Source organism: Drosophila persimilis, unplaced genomic scaffold (assembly GCF_003286085.1).
Source record: "Drosophila persimilis strain 14011-0111.01,24,50 unplaced genomic scaffold, DperRS2 tig00000622-arrow-arrow-pilon, whole genome shotgun sequence".
In the NCBI taxonomy this organism is placed as follows: Eukaryota; Metazoa; Arthropoda; class Insecta; order Diptera; family Drosophilidae; genus Drosophila; species Drosophila persimilis.
In genome coordinates, this window is record NW_020825326.1 from 1,395,608 (window position 1) to 1,422,978 (window position 27,371).

Here is a 27,371-nt window from a genome sequence, read left to right on the forward strand (position 1 = left end):
TTGGCTTCGTTATTGCTGCTGCCGCCGCTGTGGCAGGCGGCATTATCAGACGGCAACTTCAGTTGCAAGCGAAAGCTCAGCGTGTGTGCCTCGTGTGTCTCTATCGTGTCGCAACATCAACCAAACATCGACACCGACATCGACATCGACATTAGCATCATCTTCGGTGGCACAGCCAGTTTCATTGAACAGTAGTCAATCAGTGGAAACCAGCAGTCGGTGCGTCTGCGTCGCGTGTGCTACACTTGCCACTTGCCACTTGCCACTCCGGCTTTGGTTTTGGCTTTGGCTTTGGCTTTGGCTCTGACTTTGACTTTGTCCAAAACTCGAGCGGGTTTTCGAGCCACGCCGCGCATTTGTTTTGGAGTTGGATTGTTTCCTCTTGTCACGTGCTCGGTGTTTTCTTTGTTTTTTGTTGCTGTGCTGCATTCAGTGGAGTGGTAACGGAGTGGCAGAAGCGAGGCCTGCCTGCCACCAACTTGCAACGTTTGGCGTCGTCTCCGCCGCTTGGACTTGGTCTGACTGGTTCGTGATTTTTCATACGATTTTATTTCATTTTGTGCACATTTTCGTTTGATTTGAGCGAAAGTTTTTTGTGACTTCTGCAGCCGTTGTTGCTGATGCTGCGGGGGAAAACGAAGACAATTTGCAGCATTGATGGCTGCTCCCCTTGCTCCTCCCGTCACCCATCCACTCATTCCAGTTGTGGCGCCCCTAATTAAACCGGTAAAGGCATTATATTTTTTCCGAGGCTGTTGTTGCTAATTGCCAGTGAAATTTGTGACAGCGGCAACATTAGGAGCAGCGACAACTTCGGCGAAAACAATGCCATTGTGTGTCCTTGTTAATGAAATCGCTGAGCCCCTCAAAGGGTGCCTGAAGCCATGCCATGGTATGGAATATCATGAAATAGTGTGGGTATGCAATGGTACGGGGAAAGCCCTTCGGGAGCAGCAGTTTGAGAGAGAGAGAGAGAGAGAGAGAGAGTGTTTGGGGATCGTTTTGCGATAATGTAGGCATGCATCTGTGCACTGTACAGATGTTAATGTGAGACAGATACATACGTATCTACATACGAAGTATGACCAAAATAATTGTTATTTGCAATACGCTTAGATATGTAGATCTATTGCTGTTTCCCGAGAAAGGAATGACACTGCTAATGAATCTTCTTCAGCATTCTAGAACACCATCTAACCACCAACTTCTAGACTCCCAATCAACACCCTTCTTCAACACAAAGTATACAAAATTGTGCGAATGCCTTGGTGTTTTGCAACTACCTGGAAAACGAAAAATAGTCAAAATCAACCTTAGCACCAATTATGTTTCAGGCTTAAGAGCTATACATACTCGAGGAGCGAGTATACTTTCATGGAAATCCCCATACAGTATATACATATGTGTGTATGTGTTTACATTGCATTCAATGTGTTACAATTTGATTCTAATATGATTTTAAGACCGTATTTATAAATTACGTTATCCTATTTTGTATTCTTAGGATCGATTTTGATCGATCGAAAGTTTCAGATTGCTTGCGGCTCAGAAGGGAAGTTCATGAATTTATTCTAAAATCGAACAGTCCAAACAGGCTCTAAATGAAAAATGTGAAATCGCCTTGACCTTCTCGAATGTTGTACTGAGCACTTTCCATACGTATTTCCAGTCGAATTTGTATATGCTTATCAAATCCGGGTCTCCTATTATTTTATTTCTTGCTGTCTTTTATGCTTTCTTCGGGGGCTCTTCAGTGTGTGTTTTCTTCCATGCATCCCATCCCATCCCATCCCATCCCATCCCCTTCTGATCTCTGGTTGAAGAGTTTCCTTAATCTCAGTCGTTTTTTGGGGCCACTCTAAATTTACGATTCATTTAATTTCGCAACAGCAAACATTTTATTGTCATTTCATTTGATTAATATTTTCATAATGTGAGTATTGCTATTCTTCTTTTTATACCCGATACTCAAAATGAGTATTGGGGTATATTAGATTTGTGGTAAAAGTGGATGTGTGTAACGTCCAGAAGGAATCGTTTCCGACCCCATAAAGTATATATATTCTTGATCAGCATCAATAGCCGAGTCGATTGAGCCATGTCTGTCTGTCCGTCTGTCCGTCCGTCCGTCTGTCCGTCCCCTTCAGCGCCTAATGCTCAAAGACTATAAGAGCTAGAGCAACGATGTTTTGGATCCAGACTTCTGTGATATGTCACTGCTACAAAAATATTTCAAAACTTTGCCCCGCCCACTTCCGCCCCCACAAAGGGCGAAAATCTGTGGCATCCACAATTTTAAAGATACGAGAAAACAAAAAACGCAGAATCGTAGAGAATGACCATATCTTTTAGACTGCAGAATCTGAATTGGATCGTATTACTATTATAGCCAGCATCAAGAAAACAATTTCATTTTTTCTCGCCCTGTCTCTCTCTAACACACAGGTAGCATAGGCGGCTTTGCTTAGAGTAAAACATTAGCGCCTAGATCTCAGAGATTATAAAAGCTAGAGTAACCAAATTTGCTATCCACACTCCTAATATATCGGACAGAGACGAGTTTGTTTCAAAATTTCGCCACACCCCCTTCCGCCCCCGCAAAGGATGCAAATCTGGGGATATTCACAAATCTCAGAGACTATTAAAGCTAGAGTAACCAAATTTGGTATCCGCACTTCTGTTAGATCTCACTATAAAACGTATATCTCAAAAATTCGCCCCACCCCCTTCCGCCCACACAAAAGACGAAAATCTGTTGCATCCACAATATTGCAGATTTGAGAAAACTAAAAACGCAGAATCATAGATAACGACCATATCTATCAGATTGCTGAATCTGAATCAGATCAGATCATTTTTATAGCCAAAGGAAACAAATCAATTTGCAGTGGCTACGCAGCGCCCGACGTCACGCTCAGACTGATTTTCTGTCTCTCTCGCACGCACTCTTTGTCGTGTCGCTTAATATTAGCGGCGTCTGCCGGAGGAGAGCCATACTGACTTAGTATCGGGTATAACTGTAGAGTTGCGGTGTCCGCAGCAATTCACAACGTTCCCCCTCGTTTTTTTTTGATTCTTCATTTTTTTTTTTTTTTGCTTTTTTGCTCTTGCGGGATATTTTGTCAACAGCAAAGAGGGGAAGAAGTGAAAATTTAAAGAAATTTCTTGCCCGCAGGCTGCAGCGTCTTTTCCTCTCGACCTCTCGCCCTTTCGCCAGGGCTTGTGTGCGTGTGTGTGTGTGTGTGTGTGTGTGTGCGCGTATGCCTCTGTGTGATTCAAAAGCAGACAAAAATTAATAATGGAAAAAACGAAAAGTGAGATAAAAACAAAAATGAAATTGTGCCGCAGTATTTGCGTTTGGCGGCATTTTTCCGCCGCCGCCTGTCGCCTTCGTCGCTTCGTCGCTTCGTCACTTTGCGCTTTTTTCCATTTTCCCCTACAGCCTCAACATCCTCCTCTGTACCACTCCAGGAATTTGTTGTTGCTGCATGTGGCACTGCTGATGGCTTCATATTCATTTAGTTTCACAATTCCCTTTGTTCGTCCGGCCGTCTTTCGCCCGTCTTTGGCCCGTCTTTCGCCCGTCTTTCTCCTTTCTTGTGCTACTCTTCCCTCGTCATTCCACCTTTGTATTTCATTGTATTTTTTATCCTGGTTTTATTTACATTTAGATGGAATTTTTAATTTTAATGTAATCTCCCCCGGAACAAAAATCATCAGCTAAGCAAAAATGTTTGAGAATTCTCGGTCGACTGCATCCGAGTACAGCCCACAAAATCAGTTGGACTTTTCAATCAACACACTTCATCGTCATCTTTTCTAAGAAGGGAGACTCGTAGCCTGGATTCACGATCGGAATGATTTCTATCAAACGGAGACGCTTTCATTGAGTTCTACCATTCGGCGGTCACGCCTGAAAATGACCAGAGCTAGTGTTGAATTTGCCGATTTTCTTCTTAGATTTTCACTTTCAACTTTTCCACCACGGCACGTGGTCCCGATATTCGACAGCTGCAATGGAAAAGAGTATATCTTTGGGGGTCTCAAGTATCTGGAGCAAAACTCCTTCGGGGGCATACATGGGCATACAGATTTTCAAATTTGTAGACTTGCATTCAGAAACAGAATTCGCTGAGCACTGAGGACATGCAGCATAATTGATATTAATTTTGCAATTAAAACATAAACTGAATAAAAGGTCAGCGGGCGGTCGAGGTAGAAACAATTCAATTGAAAAATAATCAAATGGCAAATCGCAGGGAAAATTGTCAAACGTTCTGACAGCCCTGACACTTAACGTGAAATGGCAGATACTTCCAGCATGCACACATATATTTGCACATACAATTATGTACACACGTACACAACGATATATATGTATGTATGTGTGTATACTCAAACCAAAATATGCATACATATGAATATTGTTATAATTTTGAATCATGGCATCTGCATGGCCTAATTTATGCAATTCTGATTGAGTAAGTTTTATAATGGAAATTTTGATTATGAATCGCTGAATTCAACTCAACATAATCCAATTAACTTTGTCTGAAGCCCAAAAAGATATTCAAGGGGAGAAAATAAAGAGCGAGAAAATAAGATTGTGAAGTGCCCGATTTTGAAAATTGCGATTCGAAAATCGAAAGTCGAAATCCACTGCCCCTCCCCACACGAGCACCACCCAACCCCACCCGTTGCACATGCCAGCGCATGCAGCGGAGCATTAAAATTACCTCTTAATTAACACGAACGAACAGCAGCAACATCAGCAGAAGCAGCAACATCAGCAACAGCAGCAACAGTACCATCAACAGCAGAAAGTGCTGCTGCTGAAAATGACTATAAATAAATTCACAAATTGCCTGAACAAAACTAAAACTAAAAAATTGTTTAGCTTGCCGGCTCGTATGCGATATGCACTCACATATCGCCAACAGCCTGCGGATACAAATAATGGAAAAGCTTGGACTTTAATGCGATCAGGGAGGGGAGAGTGAGCGGGACGAGCTTTTAGGATAATAAATTCATATGTACACACATTTGCACAAGGAAGGGAAATCAGAAATTTCCAATATCAGAGCTTGAATGCTTTTTAAGAATAAACAAGAGCAAAAACTGTATCAAACTTGTGGGCCTCTGGCCTAGCATATTCAATCCCAAACAAAATCGGCTCGTAATTATAAATCTAGAACTCAGATGAACCACTAGAACCACTCACTGGATAATGTGCAAGCAGTGCAATATTCAGAGCACTTCTGGGGTTGATTCCGCGGTCAATTCAAACGCATAAAGGTAAGGCTGATGAAAGAAGCACATCTCAAATTTGCCACACTATTAGAGTTGGAGCTGAACTATTGCTTGAGGGCTTTAGTACAGCAATAAATGCCTATCAATAATGCTACACACTTGAGAGTATTTTCATTTCTTTAAGGTTTCTTCCATTGTGCAGAATTCAGCTCAAAGTATTCCCCACTCTTGTTCGTGCCTTTCAATAGAGTAGAAATTCATTACTATGATCGGGCTCAAGCGGTGTCCAATGTCCCTTCGCTCGTTCTCATCTCATCTCATCTCCACTCCACTCCCTACCATCCCATTACATCCCGGCTCTTACTGCTTTTTTGCACCTCATCAAGTTACGTTGAGCCACGTTATGGAGGGATGGCAACTAAATGCGAAAACACATGTTCCCCCTACCCTACACCCCTGCCACGGGAATCGGGGCGCCACCATGTGCCACCATGTGCCACCATGAGTGTGTGTTTGTTTGTCGGTGTGCTAATATAGGTGTGGCATCTATTAGTATGCGTGTCCTCTACAGAAGGCGGTAAGAAAAATAACCAAGAGCATAAATTTCTAAGCAAAAAGTTTTGGCTCTATTTAGCCTATGGCCATCACGAGGAGCGACGAGGGAACGGGATGACGAAAGAGAAGTTTTGAAACTGGGAATGATAACTACACTGAGAGAAGCGATAGTCAGAGAGATAGGGATAGGGATAGGACAGGACACAGACGTGTGAAGTGAATATCATTTGCACCCGAAAGGGCAGCGTTTTTAGGTTTTAGTGGAAAAGAAATAGGGATTAAGCCTATCGTAGAGCCCTGGTACCTTACCTTAACATTATCTTCTTTTTCTTTTTCCCTTTTTCTTAACATCTCTCGCTCCTTTGGTTTCACCTCTTTTCCTTTTCAAACATTTCATTTCAAGCTAGCTGGTTTCCTTCTATGTTAACTCGTCTATTATCATATTTTCTATTTAAGTTCTGTCGATTTTTGTTCTACTAGACTGCAATTTCTCAATGCCTTCTCCATGTTCACCCATACACTTTCATTCTCTTCGTCTTCTGCTATCATCTTCTCAACTTCTACTGCAGTTTATCCTCTTGTTCATTTCTTGTTACATACTGATGTGAATCTTCTCTCTATACGCGGTGCTCGAAGAGTACAGGGGTACTTTAGACTTGTGTATTTTGTTATATTTAACAGCCAAAAGTAAGAGTTTCCGACCCCCTAGAGTGTATATATTTTTGATCAGACATCGATCGCCAAGCCAAGCATATCTACTAGATTGTATTGGATCATCTGTCTATCAATCTATCTCTCACTCTTTCTCCCGCACCACACTCTTTCTCGTCCAGTATGGGACCTCTTGTGGAGTGATGGATGGACAGCTAGAAAATATTCGAAAGCTCTAATAATCTAATTAACATTAGAACATATGTATGTACATAGCTAGCTAGCGGGCGCATTGCATCTCTTCCTCTCAATGATTTCTCCATCTCTCATGACAAGTGAAAGAAAATTTGAGAGAGACATGCGGTCTGCTCTGCTCGTCCTACCAAAATTCCCCCTTGTATCCCTATTGCGAACAGTGATACCAAAAAGGGGCAGATATTTGTATAATTACGTACAAATATATTGTATTCTAGCTATCATACCATCTATGCGACCCACAGCGCTTTGACTGATTATACCCGATACTCAAAATGAGTATTGGGGTATATTAGATTTGTGGTGAAAATGGATGTGTGTAACGTCCAGAAGGAATCGTTTCCGACCCCATAAAGTATATATATTCTTGATCAGCATCAATAGCCGAGTCGATTGAGCCATGTCTGTCTGTCCGTCTGTCCGTCCGTCCGTCTGTCCGTCTGTCCGTCCCCTTCAGCGCCTAGTGCTCAAAGACTATAAGAGCTAGAGCAACGATGTTTTGGATCCAGACTTTTGTGATATGTCACTGATACAAAAATATTTCAAAACTTTGCCCCGCCCACTTCCGCCCCCACAAAGGGCGAAAATCTGTTGCATCCACAATATTGCAGATTTGAGAAAACTAAAAACGCAGAATCATAGATAATGACCATATCTATTCAGTTGCTGAATTTGGATCAGATCGGATAATTTTTATAGCCGAAAAGAAAAAAACAATTTTCAGTGGCTACGCAGCGCGTGACGTCACGCTCAGACTGATTTTCTGTCTCTCTCGCACGCACTCTTTGTCGTGTCCTTTAATATTAGCGCCGTCTGCCGGAGGAGAGCCATACTGACTTAGTATCGGGTATAACTGTAGAGTTGCGGTGTCCGCAGCAACTCACAACGTTCCCCCTCGTTTTGATTTAGGATTCTGTATCTTCCCGTCTAGATGTACTATTTTCATAATTTCTTCCTAATTTTCTACTTCGCACCTGCTGTATTTCTTTTGATCCTACCTCGAGTTCTACAACATTTTCCAGTATCTCTTGCTCGCTTTTTTTGTGATGCTGCTTATCTGTTCATCTGTACTTGTTTCAAGTGGCGGGAGATATAGTGCATAAGGACTGCCACTTTCGATTGTTTCACTCCTCACAGCATCAGGATGGTGCCCCAGCGCCCTACAGTGCTACAACGGCTTCCACCCTGGAGAGTATATTGGTGTATCTCTCGGTTCGCTTTGGGCTGAGGCACTTCATTTCCCTAGCCAAGGGATAGAGGAAAGTCAGAAAGACACTCATTTGATTAATGATTTTTTGGGCAATGCCATGAGCCACTTCTTCGTCCCCATCTCCATCTCCTTTGGCACTTTCTTATTTGCGTGTTATGATTTGCTGTCCTCTACCGCCCCCCCGCCCCACACTTACCCAAGTGGGCCATGGCTGTATCTCCAACTGCAATATACGATTCAAGCCAGACAGATTCGCCGATGGCTAAGGTGACGCTGAGAAAGAAAGTGAAAGAGAACTGCCAGTTCCACATTTTGAGTGCTGATTAGGTTTGGGAATATCCATCGCCTCGGCTGTCAAGTATTTTAAATGGTTCTGGTCCTGGCTTTGGTTTTGCTTGTGCTGCATATGCTTCTCCTTCGGCTATACTTCAACATCATCATCATCATAATCACCATCACCGTCATCAGAATCAGAGGCAGAGGCAGAAACTTTAAGCATCTGCCATTACTCATCTTCATCTTGGTGCAAAGCCAAAGACTGCAATCGCATTTATGCATAATTTACGCTGCGTATACGCAACGTCTGACACCATAAAAGGGAAGAAGGGAAACAAAGACAAAAGAAGGAGCTCAAGTGTGGGACACGAATATCCGGGCACTTGGCCAAAAGGTTAATTGCCAGAGAAATGTGCGCTGATTAAGGTAAGCTCCCCGTTCGATTCCTGACTGCAACCCAGTCGGAGAGCTTTCCGCTGCGCTCGGGGTCACCGATTCCCATCCACTATCAATGCCAGGCACGTGCCCCCAAGCTGTTGCCAGTGCCATACTCTGCAGGAGGGCTCCATTTGAGCGTTGGCCAAAAGTTAAGCCCAGTGCTATCTGCTGTCTGCTATCTGCCCTCTGCAGCTGTGCGCTGCTCTCGGTGTACTTTGTGCCAAATAGCCAATGGCCAGAATCGGCGTGAGATCGAAATTTGTTGGAATGCAAATCAAATTAGACACACGCACACATACGAACGGGGCTGCAGAGGCAGTGCAGCTCCTGCAGAACCTGCTGGTTCTGTTTTAGAGCTCAAAGGACGGATGCTTTTAATCAAAACAGCATCGCCAGGGAGGCCTCAGGGGCCTCCACGAGTACTCTGCCGCTGAAAAGAGGGCAAAAATATCCGGCAGCCGGCCTGGCCTACTCCGGCCTGGCTCCGCTCAAAGTATCGAAACCGTTGCAGCAGCATACAGCATCGCACATCGCTCCGGCCAGTCTTGTTTGCTGCTTGTTTGCTCCGAGTTTCATTGCCTGATGGCATAGGCTATGGGCCATTGGCCCATTGCAATTGCCGCCTCCCAGCGCTTGGAATTCGCGACGGGCCTGTCTTCGCCCAGTACTACTCTTCCCTACAGTCTTCCTCCTATCAGAACGCAATATCTTCTCGTTCTCAGTGTTTTCTATACACCCTTTCGAAGGTTGATCAGAAGTTGTTTCACACATAAAGATATTTTCATGAAATCATCAAAGGCTATCAAGGAAACTTACAGACGGATGTTATTTACACCGACTGTGGAAATCACTGCCTCCTAGCACAAAAACTTGAGGTGGATTTCTAGCTACCTTTGTTTCAGGTCTCAAAGAGTCCTCTTCAAAAACTATATCTCTTCACCAGTTAACGTTTCTTCTGGAGACCCCTTACTATTTCTCGAGTACTCGAGTACGGATTATGTTGAGCTCTGAGTCCAGTATCTATAGTCCAGTCTATATAGCGAAGACCCCCTATATCTCACTAGTTGGTCCGAATGTCCTAGGCATGCGTCTCTTGTGTATAATGTCCTCAGTACAAAGAAATCCAGGGCCGTATAGAATCAGGGCTCCCTAGGAGGGCTGGGGTCCTGCCGGGATCCGCGCGGATGTAAAGGCGGATCCGCAAGCCCAGACTGGTGCATCAGTATTTTCCAGCAGGTGTGGAAGATTGGGAAGAAAGGGCTGTGTCTGCTTTGTCCATTTTTTAAAATACCTATTTATATATCAGATGCTTATATTCTCGTTATCGAAAGTGCTCGCTCAGAAAATGACTGCCACATCCTTTCTGCTGACGGCCCACTGTGCGACGGGCAAAGGCCAGACAAGCGGCGAATCAACTGGAGTCGGTGTGGACTGTGGAACTATTACCCTAACGAGCAACAAGGTGTCACGCCAGTCCCTCTGTTCCCCCCGTTCCCTCTCATCACCCCGCTTCACTTTGTGGGGCTTTTCCTCGTTTTCCTTTTCCTCCTGCTTTCAGCCTTTGTCTTCTGTTCATTTTCCGGGCTTCCCTTCCTCCTGTCCAGGACGGTCTTATCAGCGTTGCACGTTCTTATCATAAATTTTACAATCCGCCTGCAATGCTCCGCCCACTTTTTTTGGCATTGTGGCAGGGTGCAAAATCTCCGCTGGCATAGGCATACGATTCGAGACGACTCCACCGGACTCTTAGCCGCTGCTGCTGCTCTTCATGTTGCTGCGCAGTTTTGTGACCCATTAAAGTGCTTCGGGAAGAGATGGCTATGGGAGCATTGGGTCCATCAAAAGGGATGACTACAGGACACAGGAAGAGGGAGAAAGTGTGATAGCCGAGCCAATTTATTGCTTATCAATTTTATGAGGGCTTGTGAGGACCGCTTCAAAGGGCGGGTATGCCGGGAAAGGGAATGACATAGGTTGTAGAAGATATCAAGATAATAGAGCAGGCATTCTGGAGAACCAAGAGATCGCCACTGATCAACCAAAGAACCGCAAGGGAATCGGTACTCCGTCCTACCCCCGTACGCACTCCTTCTTTCTTTTTGTATAAGTATATAATTCATTTTACCTTTTCACTCTTAGCTCTTCGGCTTTCTCCATCTTCATCGTTTGCTGATTAATCTACATAACATGTACACATGTCAATATGTATGAGTTGTTGAGAAACATTGTATAATTACACTCTGCCTCCCACTCATCATGATTTCGGCCTTATTGTAAGTGTTACCAACCTGAAAGGCCGTTGCCATTTACAAGCAGCTACAGCCCAATCAAGGCATCTTAACTCTCGCGATGACTGCTGTAATGATGATGGTTATTGGCCCATTTCAGATATATCTCTCTCACTCTATCATCAAAAGAAAAAGGGGCCAAAAGCATTTGCGTGTGTGCCATCCGCCATCCGCCATCAGCCATCAGCCATCAGAAGCCAGAGTCCAGCATCCAGAATCCAGCTGCAATGATCGTTGTGCTGTTGTGGCCATGTCCATTTCCGGATACTTGTGCAAATGAAGTGTGTACACAAAGTATCATTCACGCTATCATTGACACCAAACAAGAGGAGGTTGGCAGGAGACGGGGACGCGGACGGGGCCGCGGACGGGACGGCAGTGGCTGCGGGAAGGTAAATGAAGGGGCGGAACAGCAGCAGCAGCAGCAGCACCAACAACAAGTTTGTTAACGAAGTCAAAAGTTGTCTGCCATCGAACGTTGGGATTCCTTTTTGGTCAGGCCAATAAAAAAAGAAATTTTCCCAGAATGCCCATATATGCTTATGTATATGTATGTGCATATGTATATGCGATTGTTTGTGTGTGCGCGCGTATGTTCTTATAGAGTATACCAGTGTTTGCATTCATTCATTTCCAGCAAAAAATGTCCTGATTTTTTACGCTCGGCTCGAGGCACGAGCCACAAGGCACAAGGCACGGCACGCAACGTGGGGTATACTTTATTCCTGCGAAGATGCCTGTTTCACATAGTATTTACTGCAGTATTTACATATGTATATAGTATATGGTATACACTACATGGGACTTGCTTCGCTAGCACGCGTCGATATGAGTACAAAAAAACTTTTTAATAACATAGAGAGATACATATATTATCATACTACCCATCGATCCATTATAAACAAGCTCCTTTTTCCCAAAACGCCGTTTTCAGATATTATTCGTCCTTTTCTTCTACCATCCATCAGTTGGCATTGATCCGCCCTGATCCAGATTCGGCAGCCAAATAGCTACGGCCGTTTTCTTTGATTGAGCACCTGCGCAGGTGGTATATCACAGGAGTGTGGATACCAAATTTGGTGGCTCTAGCTCTAAGGGTCTCTGAGATCTAGGCGCTGATCTTAAGCGACAGGCAAAGCCGACCATGAAACGTGGGTGTTTTGTTTTTCCGTTCTAGCTATAACAATAATACGATCTGGTTCGGATATATGTATGTATACAAAAAAAAAGAGAAATGCAAAAATAATGTAAAGTGTGTGAAGGTGCTTTAAGACTGTTAAGAGATGCAGAGGGTATCTTTATTTCGAAATTAATTTCGACTATATAATTCGGATTTTTTTCACCGTGCTATCCTCTCTCTGTATCTGTATCTCTAGCTGTCTGCTGTGGGGTGTTGTCGGCGAGAGTTGAAATTATTGCAAGCAAAATTGATGATTACCCAGCTGAAGAGGAGTCGGATGGAAGGGGGACACAGGGGAATGCAGGTGGAGCTCTAGTGGCTGTGGCTGCTAGTAGCTCTTTTGCCTTTGCCAGCCATTATGGAAACTGCTCTCCCCCCACGCTTCCACCACTGCCTTCCCGTCTTCAGCCAGCCACATCAAAGTGCAATTTTCGCAGAAGCTTTTATTGCATAGATACTCGTATCAAGCACCTCCCCCTTTCAAGCACCAACTTAACCGGCAAGCCCCCTCCAAAGTCGCCATCACACCACAGCAACACCAGCCCCCATTCATCGTGCTCACTGCCAGCATCGTAATCATTATCGGCTGCAGCAAGCAACATCAACATCAACATCAACAAAATAACAAGGAAAGGCTACCTGTGGGGTCCGAGTCACATCCATCGTTGCCATGGCAGCTGCCTCTATCGCGTAGGGATTCGGGTTGCATCTTATTGTATTCTACATATTCTATATTGTATGATTATCCACTAAGACTACTCGATCAAGAAAATATGTATTGTTTCAAACAAATGTACACATGTGTGGTGTTGATCATCATGACTTCTCCGTGGGTATTTTAAAGTTAATTTTAACCGTGTTTAACAGCAATATTTTGCTATGATCATACCCGCCTTACTCGACATTTAATTGAAATTGGAAAAGTGAAAATGATTTTTCTCCTCTGTACACACACACACACACACACACAGCAAATTAAAATCAATTTTCCACTTCTTATACTGTCTCTGTCTCTGTCTCTGCCTTTGGTTCATCTTCTTCTCCGCAGCCCCTCCCAATTCTCTCTCCTCCTCTGCTTCTTTCAGCTACCTCTTTCATCTTGATCCAAAGTACTTTTGATTGCAAGTGAAAATAAAAAATACAAAAATTGGTTTATGTATTGTTTCATTTCCTTTTGCTTTCTGCATTAATTATTGAAAATTATATTTTTGATTTTTGCACGCACACTTTTCTTTGATTGAAGTAGAAAGACAGGGGAAAGAGGAATGGGAATGGAAATGGGATGGTGAATGGGAAGGGGAAGGGGAAGGGGAAAGAGGGGAAAAGGAAGATATTGCACACACTATTTGCCATTTTCTTTTGTTTTATTTTATTTTAATTTTTGTTGCGTTCGTTACGGCCGTTTCCATTCCGAAGCTGCAATTATTTCCAAGAAATATAAAATGAGACCTCTCCTTCTCAGCCGTCCTCCGCCACCTCGCTTTTACAACAATAGCGCCTGAGAATTCCATTAACTTGCACTGAAATGTAAACTGAAATTTACAATTCCGTTGAAACGAGTTGTCTGGAGGTAGGGAATACTCGTATCCGTCGAAATATCGATTAAGGGCCCAGCCCACACTACGAACTATTTGACATCCCAATATCACCTGTAATCCGCACATAGAGCACATCTTGGGGGAACGGTGAGAATTTGTAAAGCAAGGTTTTGGTCGTAATTGATGGTTGATGGTTCTTGAACCTTGGGCTTACAATGCCCGGTACCACCACCAACTTGGACCCATCGATGCATCGGTGTAGCAGATCTGAGATCCGGCTGCGCTCAGATGCGCTCAGATGCGCCCAGAGAACATGCATGTTGCAATCCCTTCTACTGTTAATTTGAACGGTGAAGGTTTTGATAATATATATCGCATATACGAGTATATACATATATGTGTTTGGGGTTCTTAGGTATCTTTTAGTTTGGAGACACTCTGCAACCGTAGTGCTCCAATACAGGCCTTCCTCCTGATGAGAACGGGCACTGCAGGTACACCTCGCCCCGCCCCTAAAGCATCTGTAGGGCATGTTATCTGTAGAGATCTGAATAACATACAAAGTCGAAAGAATTGGTTCACAGAATCATCTGTAGGAGGAGGCATGGGGTGTTTGGGGAATGCGAGTAGTTTTTTCGTCGAGTTGCAAGCAATGAGCAACCTTTTTACTTTATTTTGGGTTTTGTTTTGTTTTGTTTTACGTATCTCTCTATATTTTATATATGTATATGTATATGTATATGTATATGTCCGACACTTAAGAACAAGTTGAACTTACTTGTTTGAAATGTTTTCCTTGCAGTGGCACAAACCCAAAAACTTTCTACTTGCAACTGGTAGCCGGCCAAAAAGAAAGGAAACAGAACGAAGCCAAAGACAAGCAAGCACGCGGCAACAACAGCAGTGTGGCAAAGTGTTGCATACTTGCCAGCCACTCACCCAAATAGGAAAGGAGTGAAAACGGATATAGTACATATACAGATATAGTATATCCGCACACATATCTGGAGATTGAAAGAGCGAACAGAAGGAGGAAACGACCGGCAACATGCTGTCGTCAGCAATAAATAAAACAGCACGAAATGCTGCCAATACGTTCCATTTGCTGGCCATCCTTCTCTATTTCTGCTCTCTAGTGCAGGGGCAGCAGCAGCAGCAGCAGCAGCAGCAGCAGCAGCAGCAGCAGCAGCAGCAGCAGCAGCATCAGTTGAAGTACCAGCAATTGCAATATCAGATGCAGCAGCAATATGAATACCAGCAGCAGCAGCACTACCAGCAGCAGTTCCAACAGAAGCAGCAACAGCAGCAGCAGCAACAGCAGCAACATCCACTGACATCCACTGCAGGACTCGCCCATCAGCAACACGATGAAACAATCGATTTGCTGTCCACGCAGCCCACACAGGTGAGTGACAATCAAAGACATGCCAGACAGAACGTATAATAATTGTCGAGTGGAGAGTCAAGGGATTACCCTCCAAGCTCCAAGGAAAACATTGCGCAAGAACCTCCTTGGGCGGCGGCTCATTGTGTAATTAATTGAATTCTTCGGGCTACCACAGATGCGGCCACATCTGCACTGTCCCGGAAAATTGAATTTGATTTTGTGGAGCTCCAGGTCCGAGCAGCAGCTGCAGCTACTTAGAATTAAAATCTCCCATGGCCAACTTTTCGTTTTTCCATCGGTCCTTGGTGGTTGGTGGTTGGTGGATGGGCTTCCACCACCAGCCACTTGCATCCACTGCCAGCCACTGAAACCCAAGTTCAATAAGCTGATTAGCTCAATGAAGTCAGCAATGAAAACGAAATAGAAAGTGCCCCTCGCTCCCCAGCTCCCTGGCTCCCTAGCTTTCTGGCTTCGCGATACGTTACAACCACCAAACCACCCATCAATCTTCCACACAATTCAGGCCATTAATGATTCATTTCATTTTCATTGACTTTAAGTTGTATTTAATTAGCGAAGAAACAACGGAAAACCGAAAGTTTTAGCTGAAGTCTTGGGTTGGACTGATAATAAAGTGGCCCTGAAGGCTTATTCTATCAAGTGTGCAAATTATTGTTGGAGGTCCGGCAAAGTCATGTTGCAGTCGGCAGTCGGGACTGCCAATCCTCTCCTCAGCGCAATTATTCTCCCCAGAATGAAGGTTAGTCTTCTCCAATTTCTTTCTTCGGATTCAACAGATCAGACATCACTATCTGGCAATCAGCTGATAGGAGGGATCAATGTAGATCTCTCTCCATCAAAATCATATAGTACCCTTTTGTCCACGGAGTGCCGAGATTCCAGGTATATTTCCACACTTCTCTGCAATTCTACATCAACATCAACAAGTTGCACATGCTGACAACCCTGGCAGCAGGGGCAACCCTATTAATTTTACACACGATTTGCTGCTTTGCTTAGTTTTTCCACATGAAAATTCCTGTCACCGACTTCTTACATCGCCCGCCCTGACTGGCACCCGCACTCGCCTCGCACTCCCCGTGCCATTTTGGACCCAGGGCTGGGCTGGCCAAGCTTTTGTGATGGGCAAACCCAGCCCTCACCCCTCACACCACCATTCCATCCCGCGGGGAAGCTCGAACGCCAAAGCTCTAAACCAACTTTGGAGGACAAAACGGGGCAGCGTTTTGTAGATTTTTAAGTCCCATAAATTTTAAGTGTCAATATATAAAACCGCATATGTGCGGGGCCAACAATGAATGGCTGCAGATTCAGAGGAGCAGGGTGGATGGCGGGAGGGTTGAGAAGGACTGGACAAGAGAGGAACGGATGGGAAGGGAAGGGAAGGGCAGGAATGGGTCGTGCGAGTCGAAATTCATAAATCCAAACGTGGACGAAACGAAATGGTAAAATAAAATGCAGCCAGCCGAAGCAGCAGCAAAGCTGTGTCTGCTCTAGAGATGGTCCGTAATTGCTGTGAGAACTATCGTTTGCGGACTCTTTGCGGAACTTACTCAAGAATAATAGGAATGGCTATAGCTGCTGTGACGATCGACTACAGGGATAGTCCCTGTATTACTGTATATTAGTGGTTATATACACATGTTGGAGCTATGACTCTTCCGTGGTGACGTAGATTCGATTCAATCGCTAGAGGGATGCAGGATGTTTTCATAACCAAAGTCGGGTTTAATATGGCCACTCTATTCAGCTTGAAGGAATCATTAAATGTACATAATATCCCTCCAATAACGTCTTGCGATTCCCGAGACCATTTTTCGACTTTTTAGGACCAGACGGACGATCAGAGACCCCTGATTGATGTCCTATCGCATATCACCCTCACTCCCATCACTCTGACAGGGCCCAGTGCCAGTCACGACTCACGCACCCATCCCCTGGGGCGCACACGTAAATTATATGAATGGGGATTTTTTCTTTATAGTTGCGCGTTTCGTGTCTGTGGCCGAGGGCAGTGCTGGCCAGAATCTCTGGCTGGCCACGCTCTCTGCTGCTATGGCTCCGGCTCTGGCTCTGGCCCCGCCAACCAGCACACCCCACTAATCCCCATGCTCCATATGGCGTCTGGGGTCTTGTGTGGCTTTTATTTTATTGCAAACTTCAAATAAAAACAGCAGCAAAAAGTTGTTAAAAAAGAAAATGGTGCAAAAAAAAACATACGAAAAAGTAAACGGGAACGAAGAAGAAATATTATATAAAATAAAATAGCAGCAACAATTCTTGCATTCAAAGAGAATCGGGAAGGGGGATACACTAACAGTCTAACAGTCTAACAGTCCAACAGTCCGAAAATTGTGACCAAATCGTGATAGGGTCTTCTTACCATGAGTCCTGCCCTGTCTCTAGCTGATAGCTGGGGCAATCAAATCAATTTCAGCTCGTAGCAATCGAAAATCGAAAAAACTTGAAAGAGCTCATCAATCATGGCGCCAGCCCGATCACTATTCTACTGCGGCCAAGGCGAATGATTTAGTGCACACATCACTGATTGATTGTAAGTCTGTCTATAATGTTACTGCAGCAACTTTTAGCAGAGTGGCTACATCAGTGTGTGGCTCTGACTATACAGTACTATCTTGGATAGTTCTTAACTAGCTCGACCTAATCGGGAGTGTACTTAAATATGGCTATTGTCTCCGTATGCTTGCGATCGAAGATTGTTCGGTTTAATACGGTTTTAGGTTGGAAATGGTATAAAATGCGATGCAGATAGCGTAACGGATAGCAAAAGGTTCGAGCTAAGTTTAGTTCGAAGTTCAAGGACAGCGCGCGACAGATCGGGAAGGCGAAAGAAGGAGAGCAAAACTCGAGAGAGCGGCTGCGCAGGCAGCTGACATTATGAAATCATACGAGCTGGCCTGCTCCCCCAACGCGCTCTCTTTTCGGGTCCTAATTTGCGCAGTACAACTGCAAACGCACTGTACAACTTAATCATGGCTACTGCCGTACGGAGCATATGTATGTACATATATTTAGATTACAATGTGCTACAGTGGGCAGTGCAAGAAAATAAAAAGAATTGGGCATTCACTTTACTGCTGCACCAGTCGCTGTAATATGTGGATTATTGGCTTATTTTGGGCTGCGTAACCCATAAACGGCTTTCTGGATCACATCGTTCCGTTCAGCACTTGGCCTGTTTGGATTCTTTGCCGTGACGTTCAACCGTTCCAAGGACCCAAAGAGATCGCTGCTGCGGATATACAATTCCCCATGCTGTCCCTGGAAGACTCTTGTCTTATTCAGGGCCGCATAGCATCCTTAGTGACAGTTCAAGGCTGGCTTTCACAGCCAGCTCATCCGCCCTATCTTGGTTGAGGTTAGACTGCTCACGGACTGCTGCTACGTGATGTTCTGCTTAAAAGTCCGGCGCCCATGCACGCAGAAGCTCCACAGAAGCTTGCGGTGTAGGAACACCCCCGGAAAGCAGTCCTGGCGTCCTTTCGTAAGGTTGAAGTCCTAATTAGGCGTGATAAATGTACGTCAACAATTTCTTGGCAGCGCAACCTGTGGCAGATTTGTGAATATTTTCCACAGCGTTTCCCGGCGAATCAAATTGAAACTGTAATTACATATTTTGTAGCATAATTATTAGGGAAAGCAGCTGGGACAGCCGACAGAGAGACAAGGAGGGTGGGCGAAGAGGGTGGGAGGAGGACAAGGTAAGCGCAAACCCCATCGAGACGCCGCCTCAGTCAACGGAAAATCTGAAAATCGCTAAAGATTAATGATGCACAAAATTGAGCATCATTAAAGAGAGTGAAAATGGTATTAAGTGCAAAACACACACCAACAGAAATGGTGGACTGAGACAGGAAGTGGGGAAGGGGCGACTTGGCGATGTGGCGAAGTGCCGAATACAGAAAAACCGCACACTTAGACAGAAGGAGGAGGAAAGAGCGAAGAGAGAGTACGTGCATCACGCAAAGCGGAAGAAAATGGCGGCATAAAACTTAAATACGAAAATGTCAGCCCAAAAATGAGCTTCCAACAACAACAGAAGGAAACGGGGAGAGGGACAGAGTGAACGCGAGAGAGGGTGTCTGTGTGGAAGAGAGGACGGAGCAAAAACAATGTCTCCACCCACGGGGGCAGCTTTTCGGGCTGGGGCCGAGCGTCGGCGTGCCAATGGATGGCCTCTTATCTGTGTAACAAGTAGTAGGGCCAAGTGCCGCGTACGTGCAGAGGAGGCGGAAGTGGCGTGTGTGTATCGTCCCAGCCACAGTAGATGAGGAGAGTGTGTGAGTGTGCGGTGCGGGAAGGAGCTCGGCTAATGTCTTGAGCACGTCGTCTTGTGCGGACTCCTCAGCACATCTCATTCTGCTCAGTCCATCAACATCAGCGAAACTGAATGATGGCAACAAGTTGGCCAACTATGGTTCTTCATAAACATTGGTTATGCAGGGATAGGGCCCTTAGCACATGAATAATACAATGAAGGGTAGAAGGTCCTTACGAAGCTACTCGTCCATTGGTAAGGGGTGTCATACCCATGTCATACCCTATAAAAACCAGTCGGAATGTCTGATTCGAGGCACTCTCTCTCTCCCACACTCGTTTTTGTATGGCTGTTCGTAAAGGGGACATATTGATTTATACCTAAATGACAAGAGGGTCGGATTGTGATAGGACATGGACAGGGCATACTACTCATCTCTCTCAGTTTCACGTGCACTTTTCTAGAGAGGGGGCACAACATAGATGTGGGAAGCGTCAGAAGAAACGGGAATGTTCGTATGTTAACTTTGGCACCCCGTATATTTGCCCTTTCCACTTAATGACCAATACTTCCTAGATCTCCACTATCCATACCGCACAGTCCGTTAAATCCTCGACTGATACTTAAAATATAGCGGGCTTTATAGGACATAAAGTTACCTACAAATGGCCCGTACGACATCCTTGAAGTGCCCACATGTACAAAAAAACAGGGTAATATTATTAACGAGGGGGAACGTTGTGAGTTGCTGCGGAGACCGCAACTCTACATTTATACCCGATACTTAGTCAGTATGGCTCTCCTCCGGCAGACGCCGCGAATATTAAACGACACGACAAAGAGTGCGTGCGAGAGAGACAGAAAATCAGTCTGAGCGTGACGTCGGGCGCTGCGTAGCCACTGCAAATTGATTTGTTCCTTTTGCCGGATAGATATGGTCATTCTATATGATTTTGCGTTTTTAGTTATCTCGTATCTGCAACATTGTGGATGTAACAGATTTCGTAAGATCCCGGTGTTAGCTGTGGTCATGCGTGTCCATTTGTGTGTGCGCTCTTTCTAAAGCTTGCAGGTATTCCCCTCGCCGAAAGATCATTTCGACGTGGCCGGAACATACAAGTACGTAAGCGAACGAACTCTTATTTTTGAAGTAGAAACTTTTAACGTACATACCACCCATGAGCACAGTTGCCAGTTCTTTTTCTTTTTTTTTTGATGTTAATGATTAATGATTTTGGGGTTTATTGTTGGAAAAGAGGCCTTAAACCAATGAAAAGCCCAAGAGCTTTCTAAGCTTTAAGCATACGCTTCAGCGCAGATCAGCCGCAGCAGGCGCTTAAGTTACCTTTACGTTTTGAACTACTATGATGATAGAGAAAATTAAGAAAACTTATAATAAAGAATTTTCCAGTTTGATTGTATATTTGTAAGATTATTGCCAATATCCGACTATTTTTTGAAGCTTATAAATATTATTCGTATTACTCAAAATTATGAATCTTCCTTTTTTAATTTTTTCCCTTATTGCCCCAGCTTATACTTATCTATTAACTATATATAATTTTCTTTCTACATATGTTTTTACCTTTAGGCACTACAAAAACCGTTACTCAGTCAGTTCCAAGCGAGAACATGCCACGTATAATAGTCCGTGTGAAAAATATGGTGTTCACAAAATGGTGACTTCGATAATGATTTCGATTTTTAGCCATTTTCAATGTCTTCAAATAGGGAAATCATTTCATACTCTTAATTTTGATTCGGAATGATTCTCACATGTTTTAATACTGAAATTTTGGGATCCGAGGAAGCTGATAGCACTTTAAACAGTTTATCTGCGTTTTGTCGCATTCAAAAAAAAAACTTGGAGGTGTTCGTGTACCTATTTCTATGGTATGCCCTGTTTTTTGATCCTTGCACTTCTTTCGACAATTCCCCAACTAGGACAGATCAAGTACCTTATGAATAGCAGGTGTAAGCTGTTTGCTTGGATCACGTTCCATCAAAAGATTTGCCGGTTAGGTGGCACCGAGACTCGCAGCGATTAGCATTTCTTGCAGAGCTATTAAAGACGCGTGGATATTGTTGCTTCTGGCAAAACTTAAAACAATTGATAAGAGGACGGTTTCGTAATTTCTCGTTTAATTCTTAGCGGTTTTTACCAGCTAATTAAGCACTAAGTAAACATTTGTTGTTAGTTTTAATAATACTGAGCGACAAAATTAGAACCTTTGAATGTACTTTCTAGACACTAGACATTAGTTCGAGGGCCTGGATGAGAAAATCACCTCATACTTGGATTTTGAAATATACCACCAAAATCTTTTTTTAAATTCAAACGCGTGATTTTTGACTTTGCACACTTTTAAAACCTAAGATCGGCATCTTCAGCGCCGATATCCATAAAAATTAATGGACTAAAAAGAGAAGTACGACCTTTTACAAGTTCTTTGATTCGGTCGAGTGTCTCTAGAGTGGATACGACTGAAGATGTAGCGAGCCAAGGTTGAAGTTTTCTACTATTTTTAGTGTTATTTCAAGTTTGCCACAACTTTTGTATGTGTTGTTGTAGTAGTATTAGTAGTACTAGTGGCTATTGTTTTAGTAGCATTAATTCTAAGGACAATTAGCTAATATACAAAATATCCACGGAATGTCAAAGATACGAATTATTTAGTAAATCAACCTCCTTTTATTGTGTAACCAGAACAATGAAAGAATCAGCTTTGAATTGATCTTCTGCTGTGAAGATTGTATACACATCTTAAATAATGGTAAAATACAAAATATCTAAGTATTTTACCAAACGTACATCGGCCAAATAACAAAATATCGAATATCCAGCTATCATGGGACACAAGGAGACTACACGGGATTTCACCGAAGAAGAGTACGGCACAAGAAACTTGGCACCTAGAAAAAAATTACTCCCCTCGGCAATTCAGCACATGATCCGTACAGAACTATCGAAACAACGCAAGCACTCCGTCGATGTGTTTTCGGCTTCGCTGCTTTGGACACCCTGTGTTGGCCTTCACTCTGCTGATTGGGGCCTCGGCCGCTCTCTTCGCGGAGAATGTCTACCCTTACGAATGCCAAGGGTCCGGCCTCTAATCCGGCCAAAAATTGGCCCAAACGCAGGGTTGGTTTTTCCGCTGCGCGCAGTGGGTGAAACGGACAAATTAGCTTTAATTAAATCAATTTTCGAATCGGATTCTCTAAGATCTCTATGATTAAAAATACATAATGGACCTTATCAAGTGCTTTTCTTAGTAGTAACATCGATATTCATAGAGCTGCATGCTTTCTATTTCTTCGTATGTTCACAGTTATAAGTATTCTTTTTTGTAGAGTTGCTAGTCTAAAACTAGAATCAGTTGGTAATTTGGTTCAGTCCGATTATAAAACGAGGGGGAACGTTGTGAGTTGCTGCAGACACCGCAACTCTACATTTATACCCGATACTAAGTCAGTATGGCTCTCCTCCGGCAGACGCCGCGAATATTAGAGGACACGACAAAGAGTGCGTGCGAGAGAGACAGTAAATCAGTCTGAGCGTGACGTCGGGCGCTGCGTAGCCACTGCAAATTGATTTGTTCCTTTTGGCTATACAAATTATCCGATCTGATCCAGATTCAGCAATCTCATAGATATGGTCATTATCTATGATTCTGCGTTTTTAGTTTTCTCAAATCTGCAATATTGTGGATGCAACAGATTTTCGTCTTTTGTGGGGACGGAAGGGGGTGGGGCGAAATTTTGAGATATACGTTTTATAGTGAGATCTAACAGGAGTGCGGATACTAAATTTGGTTACTCTAGCGTTAATAGTCTCTGAGATTTGTGAATATCCCCAGATTTGCATCCTTTGCGGGGGCGGAAGGGGGTGTGGCGAAATTTTGAAACAAACTCGTCTCGGTCCGATATATTAGGAGTGTGGATACCAAATTTGGTTGCTCTAGCTTTTATAGTCTCTGAGATCTAGGCGCTAATGTTTTACTCTAAGCATAATAATACGATCCAATTCAGATTCCGCAGTCTAAATAATATCGTCATTCTCTACGATTCTGCGTTTTTGGTTTTCTCGTATCTTTAAAATTGTGGATGCCACAGATTTTCGCCCTTTGTGGGGGCGGAAGTGGGCCGGGCAAAGGTTTGAAATATTTTTGTAGCAGTGACATATCACAGAAGTCTGGATCCAAAACATCGTTGCTCTAGCTCTTATAGTCTTTGAGCATTAGGCGCTGAAGGGGACGGACAGACGGACGGACAGACGGACAGACAGACATGGCTCAATCGACTCGGCTATTGATGCTGATCAAGAATATATATAATTTATGGGGTCGGAAACGATTCCTTCTGGACGTTACACACATCCACTTTTACCACAAATCTAATATACCCCAATACTCATTTTGAGTATCGGGTATAAAAACGCAGAATCATAGATTATGATCATATCTATGAGATTGCTGAATCTGGATCAGATCAGATCATTTTTATATCCAAAAGGAACAAATCAATTTGCAGTGGCTACGCAGCGCCCGACGTCACGCTCAGACTGATTTTCTGTCTCTCTCGCACGCACTCTTTGTCGTGTCCTTTAATATTCGCGGCGTCTGCCGGAGGAGAGCCATACTGACTTAGTATCGGGTATAAATGTAGAGTTGCGGTGTCTGCAGCAACTCACAACGTTCCCCCTCGTTTACTATTTTACCTGCTGTCTATGCACACAAGCGCACTGCAATATGTGCGTGCCGACCGCTGTCTTAGCGGAATGGACTCTCAATAATCAGAGAGTTGCTGAGAGTTTTGGAGTTTGTCAATAGACAGTCGATGAAATAAATCAAAACTATGTAATGAGCATCCACGACTCCTCTGTTGAGATTTGGCAGTGGCCAGGGGTACCAGCGCGGTGGGCACTGACTTTTGACAAGGCACGAGCCTCCGAGTCAACGACAGTGAAACAGGATTGCCGTACAGTTTTGACGGAGGTGAGCCTTTTTACGGGCCAAGAAACCAAACAGTTGAGTTATTCATGAAGGGGTGTGAGCAGGGGCTTCCAAGTGCCCGAGTAGGGACTGCTTTCAGCGAATGTTCCAGCCTACAGTTGTACGTACGTATATCTTTTTCCGAAAAGCGAAGTTTAAAATCCGAAAAACAAACCAATTTGCAGCTTTTCGTTATAAACTTAACGCGAAATAGTTACAAACTAAAAACACACAAAAAAACTAAACAAAAATCCTTTGACTTTGTTTGGCCAAAAGTTGCAGAGTCAAGCGGGGACTCGGTCGGTCGGCGGCGGCGGCGGCGGCGTTGGCGGTGGCGGTGGATCGAGCAGGGTTTAGGTTGGGTTTGGGGTGAGGGCGTAAAACAGCATGAATATGCAAAAATAAAAAGTGTATTTTGTGTGGGTTCCCCTTTGTTGTTGCTGCTGTTGTTTTATAGTTTTGCATATGAAAACATTGAGGCAGTGGCGGCTGCCCCTGCTACTGCCTCTGTTGCAGCTGCAGCTGCAGCTGCAGCTGCTGCTGCTGGTGGCATGTGATAAGCGCCACTAAAGTCCCATAAGCTCACGGCATTACAGCAACAACAACAAGCTGCAGTCCGAAAAGTATGCAACGAACAACGAACAGAAGAAGGTGCACCAGCACCACCATCAGCAACAGCATCAGCATCAGCATCAGGTGGAGGTACAGCCAGGCCCGGACTAGAGCCGGCTGGTTGGAGGATGACCCTGTTCGAATGATGCAAATTGACTATGTGAGACCGAGGATGGGTGACTCTAGCAACATCAGCACCAGGTAAACGATCTAGAATTCATATGGATAGAGAACAGCTGTTTTAGAGAAAAAAAGAGGATAGGATCTCCACAAGTTTGATGACGTTTCCCAGATGAGCTGGGCAGGGCAAGTCCATGCATGGTACACAACAAGTCCAACCCTCTAATGACATGTAGTATTCACTACCTCCACCCTCCACCCTCCACCCCCAATCCGTACAGGACACTAATATTTGTAAAATAATCCGATAGCTTTTGAGTCCGATCGCCGCATAATTACCACGTTACATTCGAATGGATTGTCTGCTCTGGCTGCACTCTGACCCTCGGACTCCGCCTCTCGCCAAGGACTAGTGAGGAGGGGACACAATGTCGTGCGACAGTCTCGGATGCCATGGGTAAGTGGCTCTCGGTCTGGATGCTGATACCCCATGGTAGGAGAAATGGGCTACCAACCGCTCATTGTTTGCTTCCAGCCCTCCGCAAAGGGCTCGACTTCTTGACCACCCATTGTCTACTGTTCGTGTTGTATTTAGCAGGGTGCAAATATTGCCGCCTGCTTGGATACCAAGGTCCCCAAAGACAAAGCCAGAGGCCAGCCAGGAGCTGGCCATAATTGAATAGGTTCCGACAATGAAAAAAGATAGAAAGGGTCACTGGATAGAGGGCCGAGAACAAAAGTTAGCACGCATACATACGGTTCGGCCCAAACAAAAGTACTGAGGCTACAAGTTGGTCCTGGAACATTAAACCTGGAAAAATGTAACGTAATCCCCTGGACGGGAGGCTATGAAAAACTGCTTCATTAGCACAAAACGTTGAAAACAAACACATGGATCCATATTCTTATACATATGTACATATGTATGTACAGACAAGTACGAGTGCGAGTACTTCCTGCCCATAGAGATGGAGGCATCTGGAGCCGCATCCGGTCCAGAGGCCTGCTTTGCCCATGCACTTCGAATGGGCTTCCAATGGACTTTGACCGACGGAACAACATTATTGCAACTAATTAAAGCAAAATGCAAATATTCAAGAAAATGTACGTACATTGTATTTACATTGCCGGCTAAAACTTGTTTCATTTGAGGGATTCCAAACAAATGCAAATAAAATTACAAATGATTTGTTTTATTTTTCAGAAAATGGATGAGTAGCAGCTAAAAGAAAACGCAGTTGAATAAAACGTTTCATTTTATGGCACTTTATGGCTGTACTCCCTGTGGTACTTCCTCCTGCCCTTTCAAAATGGCTGTGAAAATGTTCAAATTTTTTTGGGTGGTTTCGGTTGCCTCTTTCCCTGCAGCAGCCCGTCTGCTGTACCGCCTTGGGCTACCACTCCTCCTGCTCTCCACACACGCCCCCGTTCACACTTTGGCGTTCAGCTTAGCGCTCATTTAAATGTTGGTCAAACCTTCGTTGCTGCTGGTCGGAGAAGGGACCCAGGGCGAGGGACAGGGGCAGGGGCAGGGGCAGGCCGACATACATTCTATATGTATGTGCGTATAGCATATCTTGTTCGCACGCCATTGCACACACACACAATTCTGTATATGTATGTGTGTGCGTTGCAGAGATGCAATTCGATTGCACACGCTCGAGTGGGCGACAAGCGTAAAAATGCAAATATTTACAAATATGAGAACGAGACCAGATATTTGCCGCCCTCTGGTATGGGTTTGGTGAGGGTGACGGGTGACGGGTAACGAGTGACGGGTGAGGGATGAGGGGTATGCCGGATACACTGCCACATTGTATAAGCCCATTCCCGAGCCGCGGCCCTTCCTCCTGCCTGGTTTTGAATATGAATTTCGGTCTTAATCAACTGTTTAAAGAAATTTTCCACTTTGCAATAAGAACATGGAAGCATTGTTTGAATCGATTATTTCGATAAATATTTATATATCGCTGAATTGCCAGGCTCAACTGGGGAAGAGTATTACAGGCTGCAGTGGAGGCTGGTGCAGGAAACGGAGGTGGAAGTGGAGGCCAACGCCAGCCCGCTGAACAATGGCTGAATGGCTGAATGGCTGAAAAATAGGCAATGCCTCACTCCCAAAACCACTGATACCGCTTCGTCTAACACCCTAGGGGGATTTCATACGTCTGTCGTTGTCTGTTGTCGTTTGTGTGTAAGCTTACCGCGGAAAATTTGTTGCCAATATTGCCAGCAAGGTGCACAGGGCCAAAGCCCAGCGGAGGACTGCAACTGCAACTGCAATTGCAACGGCAGCGAAATCAACAGCAAACTGTCATGT

At 44.4% G+C, this 27,371-nt stretch overlaps 1 protein-coding gene across 1 annotated transcript in view; it reads left to right on the plus strand.

Moving 5' to 3' along the window:
• Window positions 1–277: 277 nt before the first annotated feature.
• LOC6600125 (serine-rich adhesin for platelets) overlaps window positions 278–27,371 on the plus strand; it is a 78,698-nt gene continuing 51,604 nt past the window's right edge. The window contains exons 1-2 of the mRNA XM_026990881.1: window positions 278–525; window positions 14,444–15,046. Of these exons, the coding sequence (XP_026846682.1) occupies window positions 14,690–15,046 (357 nt within the window). The 5' untranslated portion in view covers window positions 278–525; window positions 14,444–14,689. The remainder of the gene's footprint in view (window positions 526–14,443; window positions 15,047–27,371) is intronic.